At 51.8% G+C, this 16,910-nt stretch overlaps 5 protein-coding genes across 5 annotated transcripts; 3 read left to right on the plus strand and 2 right to left on the minus strand.

The window, feature by feature from the left end:
- Window positions 1-543: 543 nt before the first annotated feature.
- Window positions 544-2,782, minus strand: TRIVIDRAFT_114500 (uncharacterized protein; the record flags this gene model as incomplete). The annotated part of the gene is made up of 4 exons (XM_014097804.2): window positions 544-1,521; window positions 1,589-2,130; window positions 2,193-2,493; window positions 2,588-2,782. The coding sequence occupies 4 exons, from the start codon at window positions 2,780-2,782 to the stop codon at window positions 544-546; spliced, it is 2,016 nt and encodes a 671-aa protein (XP_013953279.1).
- Window positions 2,783-3,377: 595 nt separating this feature from the next.
- Window positions 3,378-5,150, plus strand: TRIVIDRAFT_81353 (uncharacterized protein; the record flags this gene model as incomplete). Its single annotated transcript, XM_014097805.1, has 3 exons — window positions 3,378-3,550; window positions 3,704-3,957; window positions 4,041-5,150. The coding sequence occupies 3 exons, from the start codon at window positions 3,485-3,487 to the stop codon at window positions 4,732-4,734; spliced, it is 1,014 nt and encodes a 337-aa protein (XP_013953280.1).
- A 2,270-nt stretch (window positions 5,151-7,420) lies between these two features.
- On the plus strand, window positions 7,421-8,020 carry TRIVIDRAFT_50659 (uncharacterized protein; the record flags this gene model as incomplete). Its single annotated transcript, XM_014097806.1, has 1 exon — window positions 7,421-8,020. A coding segment is annotated over one exon (600 nt), but the record flags the coding sequence as incomplete, so codon positions are not given.
- Window positions 8,021-9,842: 1,822 nt separating this feature from the next.
- TRIVIDRAFT_90745 (uncharacterized protein) lies at window positions 9,843-13,052 on the minus strand (the record flags this gene model as incomplete). Its single annotated transcript, XM_014097807.1, has 4 exons — window positions 9,843-11,278; window positions 11,427-11,671; window positions 12,005-12,468; window positions 12,582-13,052. The coding sequence occupies 4 exons, from the start codon at window positions 12,619-12,621 to the stop codon at window positions 10,219-10,221; spliced, it is 1,809 nt and encodes a 602-aa protein (XP_013953282.1).
- A 581-nt stretch (window positions 13,053-13,633) lies between these two features.
- On the plus strand, window positions 13,634-15,233 carry TRIVIDRAFT_203826 (uncharacterized protein; the record flags this gene model as incomplete). Its single annotated transcript, XM_014097808.1, has 6 exons — window positions 13,634-13,678; window positions 13,827-13,835; window positions 13,871-14,167; window positions 14,355-14,663; window positions 14,853-14,969; window positions 15,174-15,233. 6 exons carry the CDS (start codon window positions 13,634-13,636, stop codon window positions 15,231-15,233), a joined length of 837 nt encoding a protein of 278 aa, XP_013953283.1.
- Window positions 15,234-16,910: the final 1,677 nt, after the last annotated feature.

The raw sequence follows: 16,910 nt of genomic DNA on the forward strand, positions 1-16,910 counted from the left end.
GAATGGTATCGTGGTGGGACACGAGCCTCGATTCTGTCTTAATTTTTTTTTTTTTTCGTTTGGACTTTGCCATCACCAAAAAAGGCGGGTGGGTACCTTGCAGCTGGCTTGCATGTCGGGAGAATCTCGGTGGCCACCCAACTCCATTCCATGTACATGTACTGGTGGGGGCGGGGCGAACATCGTGGGCCAAAGAGTACAAGGTACCTGTTCAATTAATCGAGATGTATTGAATGGACTGTGATACTATTCTACTGTGCGCTATTGATATAGACTCCGTGTAAATCAGAAAAGAAAATAGATGAACCAACTGAAAGCCAGAAAGAGACACCATACAGAGGGCTCAAATTATCATCGCCATCTGCCATGTGGCTTGTCAGTATCCCTCACGCCGGAAACGCCTCCCTCGCCCCTATTCCCATTGCCCTACAACGTGAATTGCATCGAATTGCATCAATCGAGCTGGAGTAGGAATAACTCCGTATAAACCGAATCGCTGGTATGCTTCCCTCCCCCCTACATGTCTTCCCTGTTGGTAGAGACTTAGGCGGGGGGTGTGCTGGCCTTCTTTGGCTCCTCTTCATCCTTTTCTTGGTCGACTTCCATGGCGTCTGCGGTCTCATCCTCCTTCTCCTTGGCGTCCGATGATGCCTCGGGAGACTTCTTCTCTGGTTCGGCCTCAGAAGGCTTTTCCTCTTCCTGAACAGCTGTTTCTTCAGCCGGGGCAGCCGGAGCAACAGGCGTTTCGGATTCTTCCCTCGTCTTTTCTTCCACCACGGGGCTCTTGCTGGGGACTCGCTCTGGCGCTGGCTCAGGCTCAACATCCTCCTTCTTGATGGTCATCTCTTCTTTAGGTTCCGAGTCAGCCATGCCAACATCTCCATCGTCGTCCACCTTGTCCTCTTGTTTCTCCTCTTCCTTCTCCTCCTCATTCTCCTTTTCGGCTTCCTTTTCCTTTTCGGGCTCTTTGGACTTTTCTTTCTTGTCTGCAGACGCCTTGTCTTGCTCGCCTGCAGCAGCAAAGTCCTCAATGGTGTCATCGTTGATATCATGAGAATCCTCTGCAGCTGTGGCTTCAGCAGCACCGCCATTCGTGGAAGCGGCAGCGGCAGTGGCAGCAGCAGGGGACGCGCGTGCGCTGTTGTCCTCATTTTCACCCTTGCGGAAATCTGTATAGCTTCTCTTGTTGCCGTTGCGGGGGGTCACTCCGTTTGCGGCGGCCATGTCTTCATCATCACTGGGCTCAAACTCGTTCTCGTGTTCAACGCGCTTGTCCCAGCGATGCTCGGTCATGCGGACGTCTTTATTCTCGTCCTCATCAAGGTCGTCCAGCTCCGCTTCCTCTTCATCAGTCATGCCACCAAACTTACGAGGGACATCTTGCATCTGAACCGATGGAGCGGGGCCGGTCTGGCGGAGATTATCGATAACGGCGGCGGTAATCTTCTCCAAGTACTCCCTGCTGTTGGAGTTTTCCATGTTGGAAGCTCGCACATTGAGTTCAAAGTCGGGAGCATAATACTAGCCGGTATGTCAGCGCACAAGCTATGAGAAAATAAAATATGAAACAGCGCTAGGTGGAACAAACCTCGTAATACTCGTTATACGGCAGGGCCCGGTCCATCTCCTGACCAACTAGAACACCCGTCTCGAATGCCCAGGTTCGGGCAACATTGCGCATGGTGTAACCACCGCCGCCGAGGACCAAAGTGGGCAGGTTGAAGCTCTTGACGAAGTTGACGCAGTTAGCGTGACCGTCCATGCTCAGGTTGAAGGCGCCCAAACGATCGCCGGAAAGACTGTCACCGCCACATTGCAGGACAACGGCCTCTGGCTGGAAGTACTTCATGACATTCTCAATGACAGGTTCGAAGATGGACTTGTACGATTCGTCGGTGATGCCGTCGCGGAGAGGGAAATTGACGGCGTAGTTCTTGCCCTGGCCGATTCCAATGTCACGCAGCTCGCCGGTACCCGGGAAATATTCGCCATATTTGTGAAACGACACGGTCATGACACGGTCGGTAGTGTAGAAAGCCTCCTCGACACCGTCACCGTGGTGAACATCGATGTCGATGTAGAGCACGCGCTTCATGAATCGAAGAAGTTCGAGGATTCCGAGAACAATGTCTGTGTGTAGGCAGTTAGATTGAGTAGAAGTGGTGGCAACGAGTTGTACAAGCAAAACGCACCGTTGACGTAGCAGAAACCACTGGCTTCGCACTTCTTGGCGTGATGTAGACCACCAGCCCAGTTGATGGCGATGTCGCATTTTTGTCGGTTGAGACGCGCTGCGCCTTCCATACTGCCACCGGCACTGATGCCGCAGAATTCAAAAAGGCCATCAAACACGGGACAATCATCGCCGACATTGTATTTGCCCTGCTCTCTCATATAGCTGTCCATGTTGTCAGGGGTGACCTTTTGGAGGAAGTCGATGTAATCGTCGGTATGGAACTGGGTCATCTCGCCACGGGTGGCCGGTTTGGCGCGCTGTTTCACCATGTTAACGACTCACGACAAGGACAAATCTGCCGATGCTAAATAGAAATGAAGGGAAAAGGGACAAGAACCAAGCTTCACATACGTAAATCTCCATCTTCTGATACAGGCCGTACTGCATAATCAGACTGTGGGCCAATCGAATGCGATGAGGCTTCATGGGATGGCCGGTGACATAGGCATAGTTTCCAATGTCGGAATCGTAAAAGTAGGCGACTTTCTTCGGTGATGAGCCGTTGAGGGCCACCGAGCCGAGTCCCGCCATGTTGCTGTCGCCCATTTGGAAAAGCTGCAAGGACGCAAGGAGCTGCTTGTGAGCGTGTGAGAGGCGTCGGTTGGCAGAATTGCGGGCGATGCCGATTTGTAAAGATGGGAAAAGCAGAAATTAGACGAAGCGGCAGTGCGATTGATATTTGGTCAAAGGCACCTCCGCATGGTTTGTGTTGGCGAGGAAAAAGTGAGAGAAAGCTGAGTCGACGGTAAATACTACTAGGTAGGTACTTAGTAGCCGGCGAAAGTTGTAAGGGAAGCGCGGCAGCCAAAAGCAAGGCCGGGACCTGCAGAGACGCGGATAAACATTGCGGCGACAAGGCTGGAAGTTTTATCAAAGTTTGTCATCTAGCAGCGCCCTCGGATTGGCCCGACGCAGGATAGGTACTAGGCCGCATCATACAGTTTGGGCGTGCTCCGCAGGTACTCCACACGATTCGCACAATGCCGACCAAGCTACGGGCTGGGATTTGTGGACTCGCGGCGCTTCACGTGATCCGCTTATTCAGCCATCGACCCTGGTAGCAGGCTGCCGAACAACTGCGTCAACTTGGGATATCAGCAGCAAGCTACTAAGTCACGGCCTGGGCTCCCTAGCCTCCAAACACCAAGCTTTGAACAACACACCTTTTACTGCGCCGCCACGACATCATCGAATTCAATTTCTCTCCATTCCTCTCCACATATATCGCTAATCTCTATCATCTGAACCATGGAGCGATTCAGGAACTTGTTGGGCGGAGGTGGCATGGGCTTGGGAGGAGTTACGCCTGGCACTGTAAGCTTTCCTTTATCCGTCATTGCACTGCTCGAAGCTCCCCCATCCCCCGTGGCGTTGGCCAACGGAGCAGCCGAGTCAAAATTGAAAAGAGAGAGGGAGGTGGCGGAAGAGAATAAGAAAGAAACATGTTGCTGATGAAGAATGTTGCAGGATAACACCAGCCTGATCGATAACTCGGAAACCGTCTACATCTCGTCCCTGGCCCTGCTGAAAATGCTCCGGCACGGCCGCGCAGGCGTGCCGATGGAGGTCATGGGCCTGATGCTGGGCGAGTTCGTCGACGATTTCACAGTCAAAGTCATGGACGTGTTTGCCATGCCACAGAGCGGTACAGGTGTTAGTGTCGAAGCTGTCGACCCTGTGTTCCAGACCAAGATGATGGATATGCTGCGGCAAACCGGAAGGTAGGCCGACACTGGCCACGAGCAGCTGGCTCCTGCCACCACGCAGAGATTTTGTAACCACTGTAGCTAACAAAGCTGGACAGACCGGAATCAGTCGTTGGATGGTACCACTCGCATCCTGGCTTTGGCTGCTGGCTGTCGTCTGTGGATATCAACACTCAGCAATCGTTTGAGCAGCTAAACCCGCGCGCGGTGGCAGTAGTCGTCGACCCCATTCAGTCGGTCAAGGGCAAAGTTGTGATTGATGCTTTCCGACTCATCAACCCTCAGCTGCTCATGATGGGCCAAGAACCTCGACAGAGTACGAGCAACCTCGGCCACCTCAACAAGCCATCCATCCAGGCGCTGATCCACGGACTTAACCGACACTACTACTCGATTGCGATCAACTACCGCAAGACAGCGCTGGAAGAGAACATGCTGATGAACCTCCACAAGCACGTGTGGACAGAGGCTTTAGAGATGGACGATTTCCGGACGGAGGGCCAGAAGAACAAGGAGCGGCTGCAGAGGCTGGTCAGCCTGGCAGATGGCTACGAGAAGAGAGTCAAGGAAGAGACGGAGCTGACTAAGGAGCAGCTCAAGACCCGCTACGTTGGCAAGCTGGATCCCAAGAAGCACTTGGAGGATGTTGGTCAGGAGCTGATCGAAGACAACATTGTGTCGGTGTCAAGGCAGATGATTGACAAGGAGGCGACAATGCCCAAGAAGAATGGAGCTTTGGGGGTAGCTGCCCAATCCAACGGCGAGCAGATGGAGACAGAGGAAGAGTTATAGACGAGTAGCAAAGCAAGGAGGGCAGCCATTATCATCGTCCGCTCACACTATATCTTCGGTGCTACCGCTTCTGCACACACACGCATGGTAGCTGGGGCACGCCTTATGCTTGAGAAGAGGGGACTTGCCAAAAATTTCGCACACCGCCGTTGGAGTCGGGGTCGGAAGAACGCGGGGCGATGAGAAACGTAGCCGCGAGGATGGGCGACTCTGACCAGTTGGGGGTCTCTAGGCCGGTCAGATGGTGGTTTTGCGTGACCATGAGCTTATAGCCTCTGTCGTCGTTGTCGTTACTCTGGAGGAATGCTTAGGCCCCCCTTGCACCGGGACATGAAGCCGTCGTCGGGCAGCACGATTCATGACATGTCACTATTTAATGAAGTTTAATTTTTTTGTTAAAACCCATTTAGCTTTTTTTTTTTGTGTGTGTGTGAATGTGTTTTGACAGGTTGTAGTTGTGGTTGCGGTTGGGCTGAGATGTTACTAGAGTTGGTGGTTGCGTATTAACGGCAAATGTACTCCGTAGTGTGGTTGCCAACTCTAGCGATGATATCATTTGCGAGGACTGCAGAGGAAATTTCAAGTGATGCAGTGGTTTTGTAGGATTTGGAATTGAGCGCTTCGTGTGTATCATGATGTGTGTCTTGAGTAACACCACACTACTACTTGGGTATATGCGAACCCCCAACAAAAAAAAAAAGACGAAGTAGAAGAATAAGCTAACATACCAACGACGAAACGAAACGACGCAGATTACGTTTTCCTCTCTTGGTTCGCCACCGATCCAAGACAAAGCTGCAAGTTGTGTCTCGCTTGGGCATTTGGGATGCATCTTGGCAGCAGTCACACGGTGGTTTTGGCATCAGGCGGCACTGGTTCGATTGGCGGCGACTCAGCCCTCGGACCCCTCGACCCCTCCCTCCCCTTGGAAGCAGCATGGATTCTCGTCTCGGGAGCGCTGAGAGGGCACTGGGACCCCCTGGAGAGCACGCAGAGCCCGGGGCCAATCAGTGCGGTCGAGGGGATTGGCGGCGACAGGCCATGGTCTCAGATGACGGCTGATTCATCGAGGGTCTTGCGGCGGTGGGGACGAAGCAAGCAACCACTGTGCGGCTACTGCGGGCATGCATATTTGCAAGATTTTTGACGTATATTGTGACTTATAGAGGGAAGAAGGTGGATGCAGCTGTGCAGTAAATACAGGATGAAGGAGGAGAAAAATCATTTGGTCAACGGGCGGTGAATGATGGGTTGCCTAGTTGGTACTTTCGACAGGCACAAAAAATGACCAAGCTAGGAACCTACAACATAGAGGTACGAGTACCTGTCAACACCGTCAATAATACCCTTGATGACATCAACCGTGAATGATCAATCAACAAAGAAAACAGCCCCAGTGCGTGCTAATAAACGAGGCACCGGGACGAAAACAAGGGGCCCCCTCGCCGCTGCGGTGGGACGGAGACAGACTGGAGCAGGTTTGCTGCAGCACACACGGTCCCCCGTCCACTCAATCCCACCAAAAACCCCATTTAGCTGTGCGTGCAGCAGCCACAGTGCACGCACCGTGCCGCACCGCTGGATTCCCACCATTCACGACAGCGGCGGCGCCCAAGTCCAATCTCATCAGCTGCGGCAGAGGCAGCCCTGAGCCTTTTCCGGCAGCAGCCACACGGATTGGAGGCGCCACCAGTTAGTCACAGCTCCCGTAGCAGCTATCGACCGCCTACTCGTATGCTGTGGAAGGCAACAGTTACCACTAACCGCTGCAGCAGCAGCCGAGGAGACCACTAATACGGACTGGTGGACCAACTGAAGGCCCGCTAAGCTCAACAGGCCGCTGCGGCTACGCTTCCCAGCTCCGTACAGTGTCGGGTTTTGCAGGGGGCGGCGCAGCGAACGCACGCCTGCATTCAAATCATTTCTTCAAGACATGCATCGACTTCGCATCTGGACGTACATTCACTTGTTCGTCCAATTCAATCGGCTCAGCAGGATGATTGAGGCTGCTGCTGCTGCTGCTGTTGCCGCCGCTGCTCTCTCTGCGCCCACGACCTGCGACAATCAGCTGCGCGCCCCCCGTGGCGAACGGCTGCCTCTCCCTGACTCGACGCTGTGAGTCTCTCAATGAGAGTGAGCGTTGAGTCTCATCATCAGCGTAGCGTCCAGTCTCCAGTCCTAGCCCTGCTCGCCAGCCCCTGTCCTGTGCTGTTGCCGCCGCTGTCATCGCCGTCGCCATCAATCACCTGCAGGAGCCACAACAAAGAAAAAAGCATCGCATCTTCGCATCCTCCCCTGCGCCGGCATTTCGTGCGTCGGGCTCCGGGGGGTCTTGGACTAGCAGAGCAGCGCCTGTCCCGCTATAGCTACATACGAGTACACACAGCATTTCTACACATCATCCATACATTTAACGCCTGCAACCTAGTACTGCACTACCCGAGGCACTGCGATCGCCACCACTACTTCACCAACAGAGACGCCGTGTTGTGGTGGCCGTGGTGGTGCCGGCCAGTTGTCGAAAACACCAAAGGCGTTGCCAGCCGAGCATCGTCGCCAGCACCAGCAAACATTGGATTGGCAGCACTTCGCTTCCCTTGGTGAAAGCCGCAGTCCAATCCGCCAAACCCGCAATCCAATCCGAATACCCTCCAGATCCGAAATAAACACAGCATCATAAACCATGATGGACGTGGCCACGGTCAATGAGGTCATCGACTGCGTCGGCCGCCTCTTCGACCACATTCCCTACGCCGTCTGCGGAACCGCCGCCCTCATCTATTATGGCTACCGCGCCTACTCGCCCGACCACGTCAGCATCACCTGTCCCGAAGAATCCAAGGAGGCCATCCGCTGCTGGGCGCTGGCCAAGGGCATGACGCCGTTGCCCGACAACCCCGATGGCTTCAGCGTGCGCGTTGCCAGCGGTCGCTCGTGCCCCGTGTGCATCAAGTTCATGAAGAACGGCTTCGAGGCCCTCGAAGTGGTGCGAATCGGGCCCGGCCAGGCCAGCATGGTGACGCTGCCCAGCATCGCAAACACCATTGCCCGCAGCTACGTCTTCCGCCTGCACTCGTCGTCCACCGACCGCCAGGCCCTCTATGCGCGGTACCTGGCCTGGACACTCAAGCGCATGGCCGAAATTCCACCCACAGACCCGGTCCAGCGCCTGACGCCTGAGCGCGCGCGCGACATCATTAACCGCTCCTTTTGGATCCCCTTCACCCTGTCATACCCAGAGACCGTACCGCTCTTCTCCGCCGCCGGGCTTGAGATCCAGGGCGACGGCAACCTCATGGCCTGGCAGCAGCCCGAGGAACAGAGCATGCCACCTCCGCGGCCGCGGGCTCGGACCTCGGCGAGCCGCTACAGCCTCAATAGCGCCAGCAGCAGTGGGCATCTCCGTAATCACAGCTACGGCTACGGTCAGAACTATGGCCACAACAACTATGGCCCAGGATACGGCCAGAACTATTCCCAGGGCTATGGCCAAAACTATGGCCAAGGTTTCGGTCAAGGATACGGGCAAGGCTATGGCCAAGGTTTCGGTCAAGATTACGGCCAAGGTTTTGGCCAAGGATTCGGTCAAGGCTACGGCCAAAACTACGGCCAAAATTTCGCCAACAACTACAACCCGGCCTTCAGCCAGAGCCAGACGCGCCACAGTTACCACGATTCAGATCTCTCAGAGTCCGAGAACGGCATCACGCCTCCATCCCTCCGCAGAGTCACCAAGCGTCTACCAAGTGTCCGGCCTCTGATGTCGACATTCTCCTCGCCTTCCACCTCCGACTCGGGATTCTCACACTCAGACGGCGCCTTCTCACCGCAGTATATTCTCGCGTCACCTCTGATATCGCCCACCGCGCAGATGCCACCACCACCGATTTCATCGTTTCATCATTACCCCCCACTCTCTCCAGCAAACTCTATTCCGAATATGCAGCCACTAGGCCCTCCCCCACTACCAAGGAGGGCATTAACGACTCGCCAACAACCAAGGCCGTGGACATGAATATCAGATCAGCCATGAATTTGCCATGTGCTACTTTCTCTCGCCCTCTCCCTCTCCCTCTCCCCTCCCTCTCTCTATCTTTGCACAACGGGAGACCAACAATACTCAAACTCAAAACTATCTACACTCGCAATCGATTTTACAGCGCGCCAATTTGATATCGTCTTATTTACAATTTCCTTTTCACTGCCCAGCGCGAGGCACGTCATGGGCTGGACAGCCAAATCTACGGATTTCGGTTCAACTTCTTTTTTGTCATTTTTATCTGTCATTTTTCCTATTATTTCCTACTGTGTTTCTGCCGTCTAAATTGACCGGTAATACAACTTGGCCACGATATCCTTTTCTTTATTTTCTTCTTCTCCTAGCCACTTTTATGTTTCAATTTTTTCCTTGTGTCGGTTTTCTTATTATTTTGTTACACGGTGGAGTTCTTTTGTACCAAGAATGAACGATTTGATGGAATACGGATATGGCTTTGGGGATGGTATTCTTTTACGCATGACATGACACAAGGTGCTCTTAATATTTTGATGAATCAGGAAATATGTAGGATTGATGCTGCAAAGAGAGACGGGATGACAATGTCATGCTAAGAAGAAGAAACAACAAAAAAAAAAAAAAAGAACACACAATTATAAGAATCAAGAATTGAGAATTTAAGAATCAAGCGGGGGGGCACGCAGCCAAAAGGTGGGCTCTTTTCGAACACATCCATACCCATAGATTGATATAGTTCATCTGTACAATAGAAAAGGGGGCGTCATTGGGAAATATATCCATTGACTGGCATATTTATCTCGCAGTCTGCTTTTGTACATTATTGTAAACTTCTTACTCTGAGCCCAGATACACCAAAGGGAAACGACGGAGTAACAACGGTATGTCAACAAAGGTAAACGAAACAGCAATAGACCATGAATCAAGAACATATGTGAGCTTATAATAGGTAGTAGTCAAATCCCTCCGTACCCATATATCTGTACGGGCAGCCAAATTTTGATAAAAAGAAAAATGAAAAAAAAAAAAAAAAAAAAAAAAAAATACACACTCACAAAGCAAGTTGCCGAAACTCCCCCGCCCGTCTTATCATTGCCTTGCAAAAATTCAACCCTCTGGTCTTCCATTTCCTTGTTCTACAAGATGGGAGCAAGTTGGATACAAAAAAAGAAATCACGCTCAGAACATATCCGTCCCGTTGCCACGTTTACTCCAATACGCCTCCTTGAACGGCATCAAGCCGTATGCGTCCTGTTTGATGCGACGGGCACATTTTCCTTCTTGTCCACTGCGCTCGCAATGCCTGATTGTAAAATATCGCGTATAAAGGACTCTTGCTCGCGAGCTGACGGCGCCTCCCGCCTAAAGGTCTCGCTTGCAGTAGGCGACACGTCAATGTCGAAAATCCCATCGACGGCAGCTCGTTCTTGTGGTGTAGCAGGCCTCGATGGCCCCGCCACATCGACATTCTATGCTCCCATGACGGGAACCTTCTTGCCTCGCTTCCCCAGGAGCGTTGCGTTGTCAAGGTTGAGCTCAAACGCGCCCTTTTGGCGTTGTCTCTCCCGCACTTGCTGTCGTGCAGCAGCGGTCACGGCTGCCGAATGTTGTCCATAGCCTCTCTCGCCGGCTCGTTCTCGCTCGCGGCCACGGGTATGGGTGGTGTCATGATCGTGGATGTTGGTTCTTTGCATGCTCTGCTCCAGGGCCTGGGTCTTGTTGTTGGTATCGTTGTCGACATCCATATTATCGACATCACTATCTTCTTCTTCCTCTTCCTCTTCCTCTTCGTTGAGGCCTCCAAGGGGACGTCCAGCACCTCCAGCCCGCACTCCAACCTGCGCTCTTCTCTTCGCCTCCTCCTCCTGGCGATGGACGGCATAGCTGACATCAAACACTTCGCGAAGGTTGACGGCAGCGGGAGATCGGAAGTCGTATCGCTTTCCGGGCTCTTCAAACTGAGCAGCCGAGAATTGCTTGAGCGGCACCATGCCGGGAGCCTTTTCGTCTCGGGGAGTTGGTCCCACCTCCTGGATCCATGGGTGGGCAAGGAACTCTCTGATAGTGTAACGCTTGTCGGGATCTACGGTCAACAGGTGGCTGATGAGGTCCTTGGCAGATGTGGAGATTTCATCCCACCACGGCGACAGGAAGGTATACTGGCCCTTGGCAACCTTTTCGGTGAGCACTTCTATGCTCTCATCGTAGAAGGGCGGGAATCCGCAGAGCAGAGTATAGAGAACGCAGCCCAAGGCCCACATGTCAACCGACTTTGAGTATCGCTCATCCTTGACGATCTCGGGAGCAGTATAGCCAACGGTACCACAGGGGGTCATGGTCTGCGCTTCCCAGACAATCTTGGAGAGGCCAAAGTCGGCAATCTTGATCTCGCCAATGCCTCCAGCTCCCAGGCCGGGGATGAACTCGCCCTCGTCGACCTTGTCCTCATCTCCGGGCTGCTTGGGCTTCGGGTGCTTGGATGGAATGAAGGGTATCGGGCTGAAGAGGATATTCTCGGGCTTGATGTCACTGTCAAAGGATGGATGAGTCAGCACAGGTATGCCTTGTCTGGGCAATGGGCAAAGAGGAAAGCCATGACGTCAGAGCGGGACTACCCCTGTCCCACTACTTTTGTCTGGCTTGCTTAGAAATGAGACAATGTGCTGCCAAGACTTACCGATGCACAACGCCCTTCTCCTCGTGCAGGTACTCGAGTGCTCTGGCGACTCGGACGATGACATGGCGAGACAGCTCTTCGCTGAAGTAGGTCAGTCGTACGATTTGGTGGAACAGCTCGCCACCGGGAGCCAGCTCCAGAACGATGTAGTAGTATTGCTTGGACTCGGAGAATTCAATGAGCTTGACGATGTTTGGGTGGTCGAGCTGGCGCATGATCTGGACCTCCTTGAGGATGTTGGAGCGCTAGACTGGCAGTTAGCATCAGTAGTTCCTGGCCATCATCTCCTTGCATCCGAGGCCACAACTTCTGGCTCCGTGTACGCGATATATCGCAAGCACCCTCTGGGCGAGGGGCTGAGGGTATCAATATAGGAAATATATAAGTCGCACCTCTGCAGCCTTTGGAATCTTTTTGAAATCTGGATGTAAATGTTTGTTTCCCTATTTCAGGGGAAACCCCCTCTCCGTGGTTGGTAAGAGCGGGATGGAGCAAGAGACGAGGCAGCTAAGGAAATCGAATATCATGGCAAAAAACAACAAGGAAAGGAACAAGACAAACAAATCGATACAACTTACTTGCATGCGGTTCATCTCGTACTTGCGCACGACCTTGATGGCCACCTCGCCATGCTCTCCGTGCAAATCGCGTGCACGATAGACGTTGCTGAAAGCACCATCGCCCATCTTTTCGAGGAGCTCCCATCGGTCCAAATCAGGATACTTGGGGAATTTGCTCTTGCTAGCATTTTCCTCGGCAATGATCTGAGCTAGGTTCGCCTCGTCAACCCTTATGCCCTTGGTACCATTGGCTTGAGCAGGCTCGACATGGTGAGCTGCGGCATAGCCAGCCTGTGTTGCGCGGGTCTGCTGATCGCCGGGTGCTTCCGAGTATGCTGGCAAGGGATCCTGGTGTCCGGCAGGTTTGCCATACACGGGACCTGTTGGAACGGTTTTCTCTGGGGGCGGCTGTGGTATGGACTGAGGAGGGACCTCATGCTTGCGCTGTTCTTCGGGGAAATTGGCCGTGCGTGCTTGTTTGCCTGGCATCAAGTTCAGTTAGTCGACTATACTGGCTACTTTCCAAGAGTATGAGCTGCATAATATCAAGTCAAAAAAGACGAGACTTTGGGGAAACTGATGAGTTTGGTCATACCATGGCGAATGAAATTTTTGAGCTGTTGAATGGTAGACATGGTTAAGAAGAGGCGCCGCTGACGAGCGACGGCGCGGTGAAAGGTACAAGTTGGCGTGGGCGGATGATTTGTTCTATGCTGCGCAATTGAAAAGTTTCTTGCTCTGTGCTCTTAAATCTGGCGTGTAGAGAGGAAAAATGAGAAAATAAAGAAGCTCAGCGTGTTTGGCGGAGGCTCAGATTATGGGATGAAATGGAAAAATTGCAACAATGTCTGATAGCGAGGAATGACCCAACGTGTGTCCTGCGCGGATGGTGTGCGATGATGCGGGGTTTTAAAATGAGTTTGCAGGCAAGCAAACGTTGTGGTACTTTTTTTTTCCTTTTTATCCCCTTTCTAAGCTGACAGAGGCTCTATGGCGGAGAGACAAGGCTTGGTAGAAGCTGACGGCAAAAGCGATTTGGATCGAGAACAGGGGATACTTTTGCTCGCTGGCGAAGTGGGAGGAAATGAAGAGAGAAGAGGAAGGGAATGGCTCCAGCGGATGGGAAGAAGGTGGTGTAGGCACTTATTAGTGATGCTTCCGGCACGGTAAATCCAAGTGGGTGGAAAGTGACGTGCGGCTGCTGCGCCTACAAGAGGCTAGCAGACAGCTACTAACAGGACCTGGTAGTGGGTAACGCTCCAGGTCTTTTTTTTTTTTTTTTTTCCTTAGTGCTGGTGCTGGTGCTTGTTCTCGGCAGCTGTTGCAGAGACTTGGCAGCAACGCAAAGCTGGCGATTCGGGCGAGGGAGTTGAAGAAGAAGAAGAGAAGAGGGAAATGCGCGCAATTGGAGACGGGGCCGGGCGTGGTATTTTTGAATTTTTCCCTTCAAGGTTGTTTTATTTTTATTATAACGGGCGACTTAAACTTCGCCTTGCTGCCTGTCGACATGGACTAGTAGGGAAGTACAAGTACTCGTACAGCACTGCGAAAGGGTGTTGATGACGCACCCCAGCCCGACAGCTGCTTGACTGAACAGCTGTTTCATCACCCAACTTTCCAGGCTTCGTCTGCAACCTGTGCCATGAAATGCCTTATGGAATGCACATGTCCCGGGATGGAAGAGGCCAGAAGGTACAGCTGGGTCACATTCCTCGTCCCATCTGCAGGCAAAAAACAAGATCAATACGACACGAGGAAAAATGCAGTTGGTTTGACGGTGCCTGTGCCGGGCGGTAATCTTGCTTACAGGTAGGCACTAGCCCGCTATTTTGCAAGGTAGATGCAACTTGTAAGTGCCTAGACCTGCCTGGACCCAGTATCCAGCATCATGCTTTGGCCCTCAGGCATTGGGCAACCCTACAGATACGGGTCGAGACCGCAGAGGAGGAGACGAGGCTTGCAGAAGTGCAACCAGAAGTGCAACAAGAAGTGCAACAAGACGTGCAGATTCACCCGCGGGGCGGGTTCATTGCCCAAGCTACGGAGTACGCCGCATTGTTTATTGACATTTCATTCATCCAAAGGCACACTGTAGTCTATGTCGTCGTCGTTGATTGCAAATGCCGGGTGGCGAGGCGTAGCCAGTCAGCCGCCAAAGCAGTAGCAAGGCGGCGTGTCCTTGTCGGTCGACACGGGAGGATGCTTCGCTTCCTCGACACCTGATCCGAGGAAGTGTCCATTTTGCTCCGTGCTGTTCCGCGTGTTGTGTTGTGTAGAGAGCCAAAGCAAGGAACCAATGCCGCGCCGCTGATTGTTTCGTCTTGACTATGTCGATACCTACATTTGATGTAATGCAATGTACATGCAGATACACATGTTGATGACCGATGCCAAGGCCATGGGCGGAAAGCAAATCTCCCACACAGCCAAAGCCCAGAATGTACATGTATCGCGCATCATCCCCCCGGCCAGCGTCAAGCACTCTTCTGCTAAGCCGGTACTTGAGAGGGGGAGGCACATGCAGCAAGTGCCAGGGCGTTTTGGCGGGGCCGCGATTTGGATCCGCGTTTATGACGCCGCAATCGACGTCATTTCTTTTTCTCTCTGCGACGCCACGCGACCAATAGTGCCGGAGCCGTGCCCGAGAGACGAGGCGAAAGGATCATTCATTGCTTCTGTATGCTAATACGGCTCTGCCGTGTTGTATGTAGCATTAATGTCTCGGCTACCCGTGATGTATTCTTTATTATTTATTATTTTTTTTTTTTCCCTGTTGGGATGCCTGAGGTGATTCATCCTGAGGCAGCCATCCAGGACTCACCCGAGCTGGGCTGGAATGGAGAGACATTGAGCCTGTGGTCTACAGAAAGGGTGTGGTAAAAAGAGCCGTGGACAAGATGAGAGGGAATCGCTTCATTTCGGATCATCTCCTTTGGGATTGAAGCCATTGCCGCACCCACTTGATCAAGCTTCCTTGGCTCGGGTATGCACACCTGTCGATCCTCTCGCTTACGTTGCGTATGCATCATGGCAGCTGAGAGCTTGTCGACAGAATGAGTAATGAGTAAAATAGGAAACAAAAGAAAAAGAAAACTGTTTTACTGTACTCCGTATTCCTGATCTGATCGCTCAGCTCCTTAAGATAGCCTTTGTTGTCAGCTTAAACATTAAAGCTACATGTATATAGGTACGTACGTCACAGTGGGCCGCGTACCTGATCGATGATGTTGACTTTATCAACATATGACGGGTGTACATACCATTAATGAACAATAAAGGCACAAATTAGCATATCTAATCCCCAAATTAGATACTGCTTACCTAGGTGTGTTCGGTCAGTAGCCATACTCATCACCAGATACACCAGGGGCATCAAGCCCACTCCAATCAGAGCGTTTCTGAATACATGACCTTGCACGACCCCTTGGGCTAGTCTAGGCTACTACATTTCCAAGACTAACAATATAATCATTACCTCGACAATAGCTTTGTATATATGTTCCAGAACCTTTGCAGCATAATCACAACGTTCTAGGCTGTTGAAGCGAGTTGCACCATGACATCAGTACCTAAGCAAATGCATGTCCACATGCACCTGTACTCTTTGATTAGGAACACTACACGTCATTGCCTTCCAGATAGACCAGACGGCTGCCATCTCCGGTAATCCGGACCTACAAGTAGAAAGGCTGTCATGCGCAAACTTGCAATACTCACAGTGTCAGCGCGAAGTCGATTACACCTTACCGGCATAATTTGAGTATGCAGTCAAAGAGAGGATGAGAAGTGAGACATGCTGTTTGATGCAAAACCAAGGCCTATGACTTGGCCGGAATCTCTTCTGAAGGAAGTCTATGCTATCATTTGCCACAAAGGATCTACAAGAAGCATCATTCCGAGGGTCGAGGCGGACCAGCGGGACATGTTCCCCGGCCCCAAGCCAATACACTTACTGTCAACGGGTAGTGTGTTGCAAGATGCTTCTGGCGCCGGAGCTTCTGAGCCGGGGACGGGTCACTTAAGCAATCGCTGAAGCTGGAGGCGATAGATTTCTACATATGGCGTCTGAGATACAACTGTTGATGATTGGCTACCGTTCTTGCGAATCTGCCTTTTTGGGAGTATTCCACGGGTTGCTGGCCTCGTAAAGATGTACACAAGTTGCTTACGGTGAATGGATAGATGAGCAGCTGAGAGCACGGCTACACTACCTACACTACCCTTTTTAAGCATTATACATATTCCACCCCTGATTATAGTACAACCACGATGGCTTAGATGTAGCGGCTGAAAGATCAGATGAATCCATACATTAATTATGGCAACATGCGCCAATCAGCTTGATGTGGTGTAATACACCAAGAGAGTGACTGCATGTATCTAGCAGTACATGTCCAGAGTTACAAGGTACCTTATTGAGGCTGTTCATCAAAATTCATTAACTGATAAGTGATAATATATGAACTTTCAGTTACGATTATGAAGCTTGTGAGACAGCGGAGAGCCATGTATTCACATTTTGGCTATGTAGTATACTTCATCTTGCTTCTAAATGCCGTCGCGAGAATACATGTATACAGTACTGTACCTAAACAGTCTGGCGCACTGCTGTGGCCTTGATGTTCTCGTTATACTGGAGTTATTCTAGTTCGTTCGAGTTCGTCCAGAATGGTGGTTTATCCTTTACGATTTTAATCTCTTCCACTGTGTACGTGTCGGTGTTATCTGTCATTTGTCTCTGTTGACACTTGCGACTGGGGTACCTATAAATTAATGCATTCGTTTTCGAGTTCGGCTGTGAGTATATTAATTTGTTTCGTCACATTGCATGATTGCAGCGCCGGATCAATAGTCGGTGCGCAATGTCAGGCTGCCGCATAGATATAATCAGTCGCCATTCAGAGAATATCGGCGAGCTTGGCGC

This window comes from Trichoderma virens, assembly GCF_000170995.1.
Source record: "Trichoderma virens Gv29-8 chromosome Unknown TRIVIscaffold_84, whole genome shotgun sequence".
Lineage (NCBI taxonomy): Eukaryota > Fungi > Ascomycota > Sordariomycetes > Hypocreales > Hypocreaceae > Trichoderma > Trichoderma virens.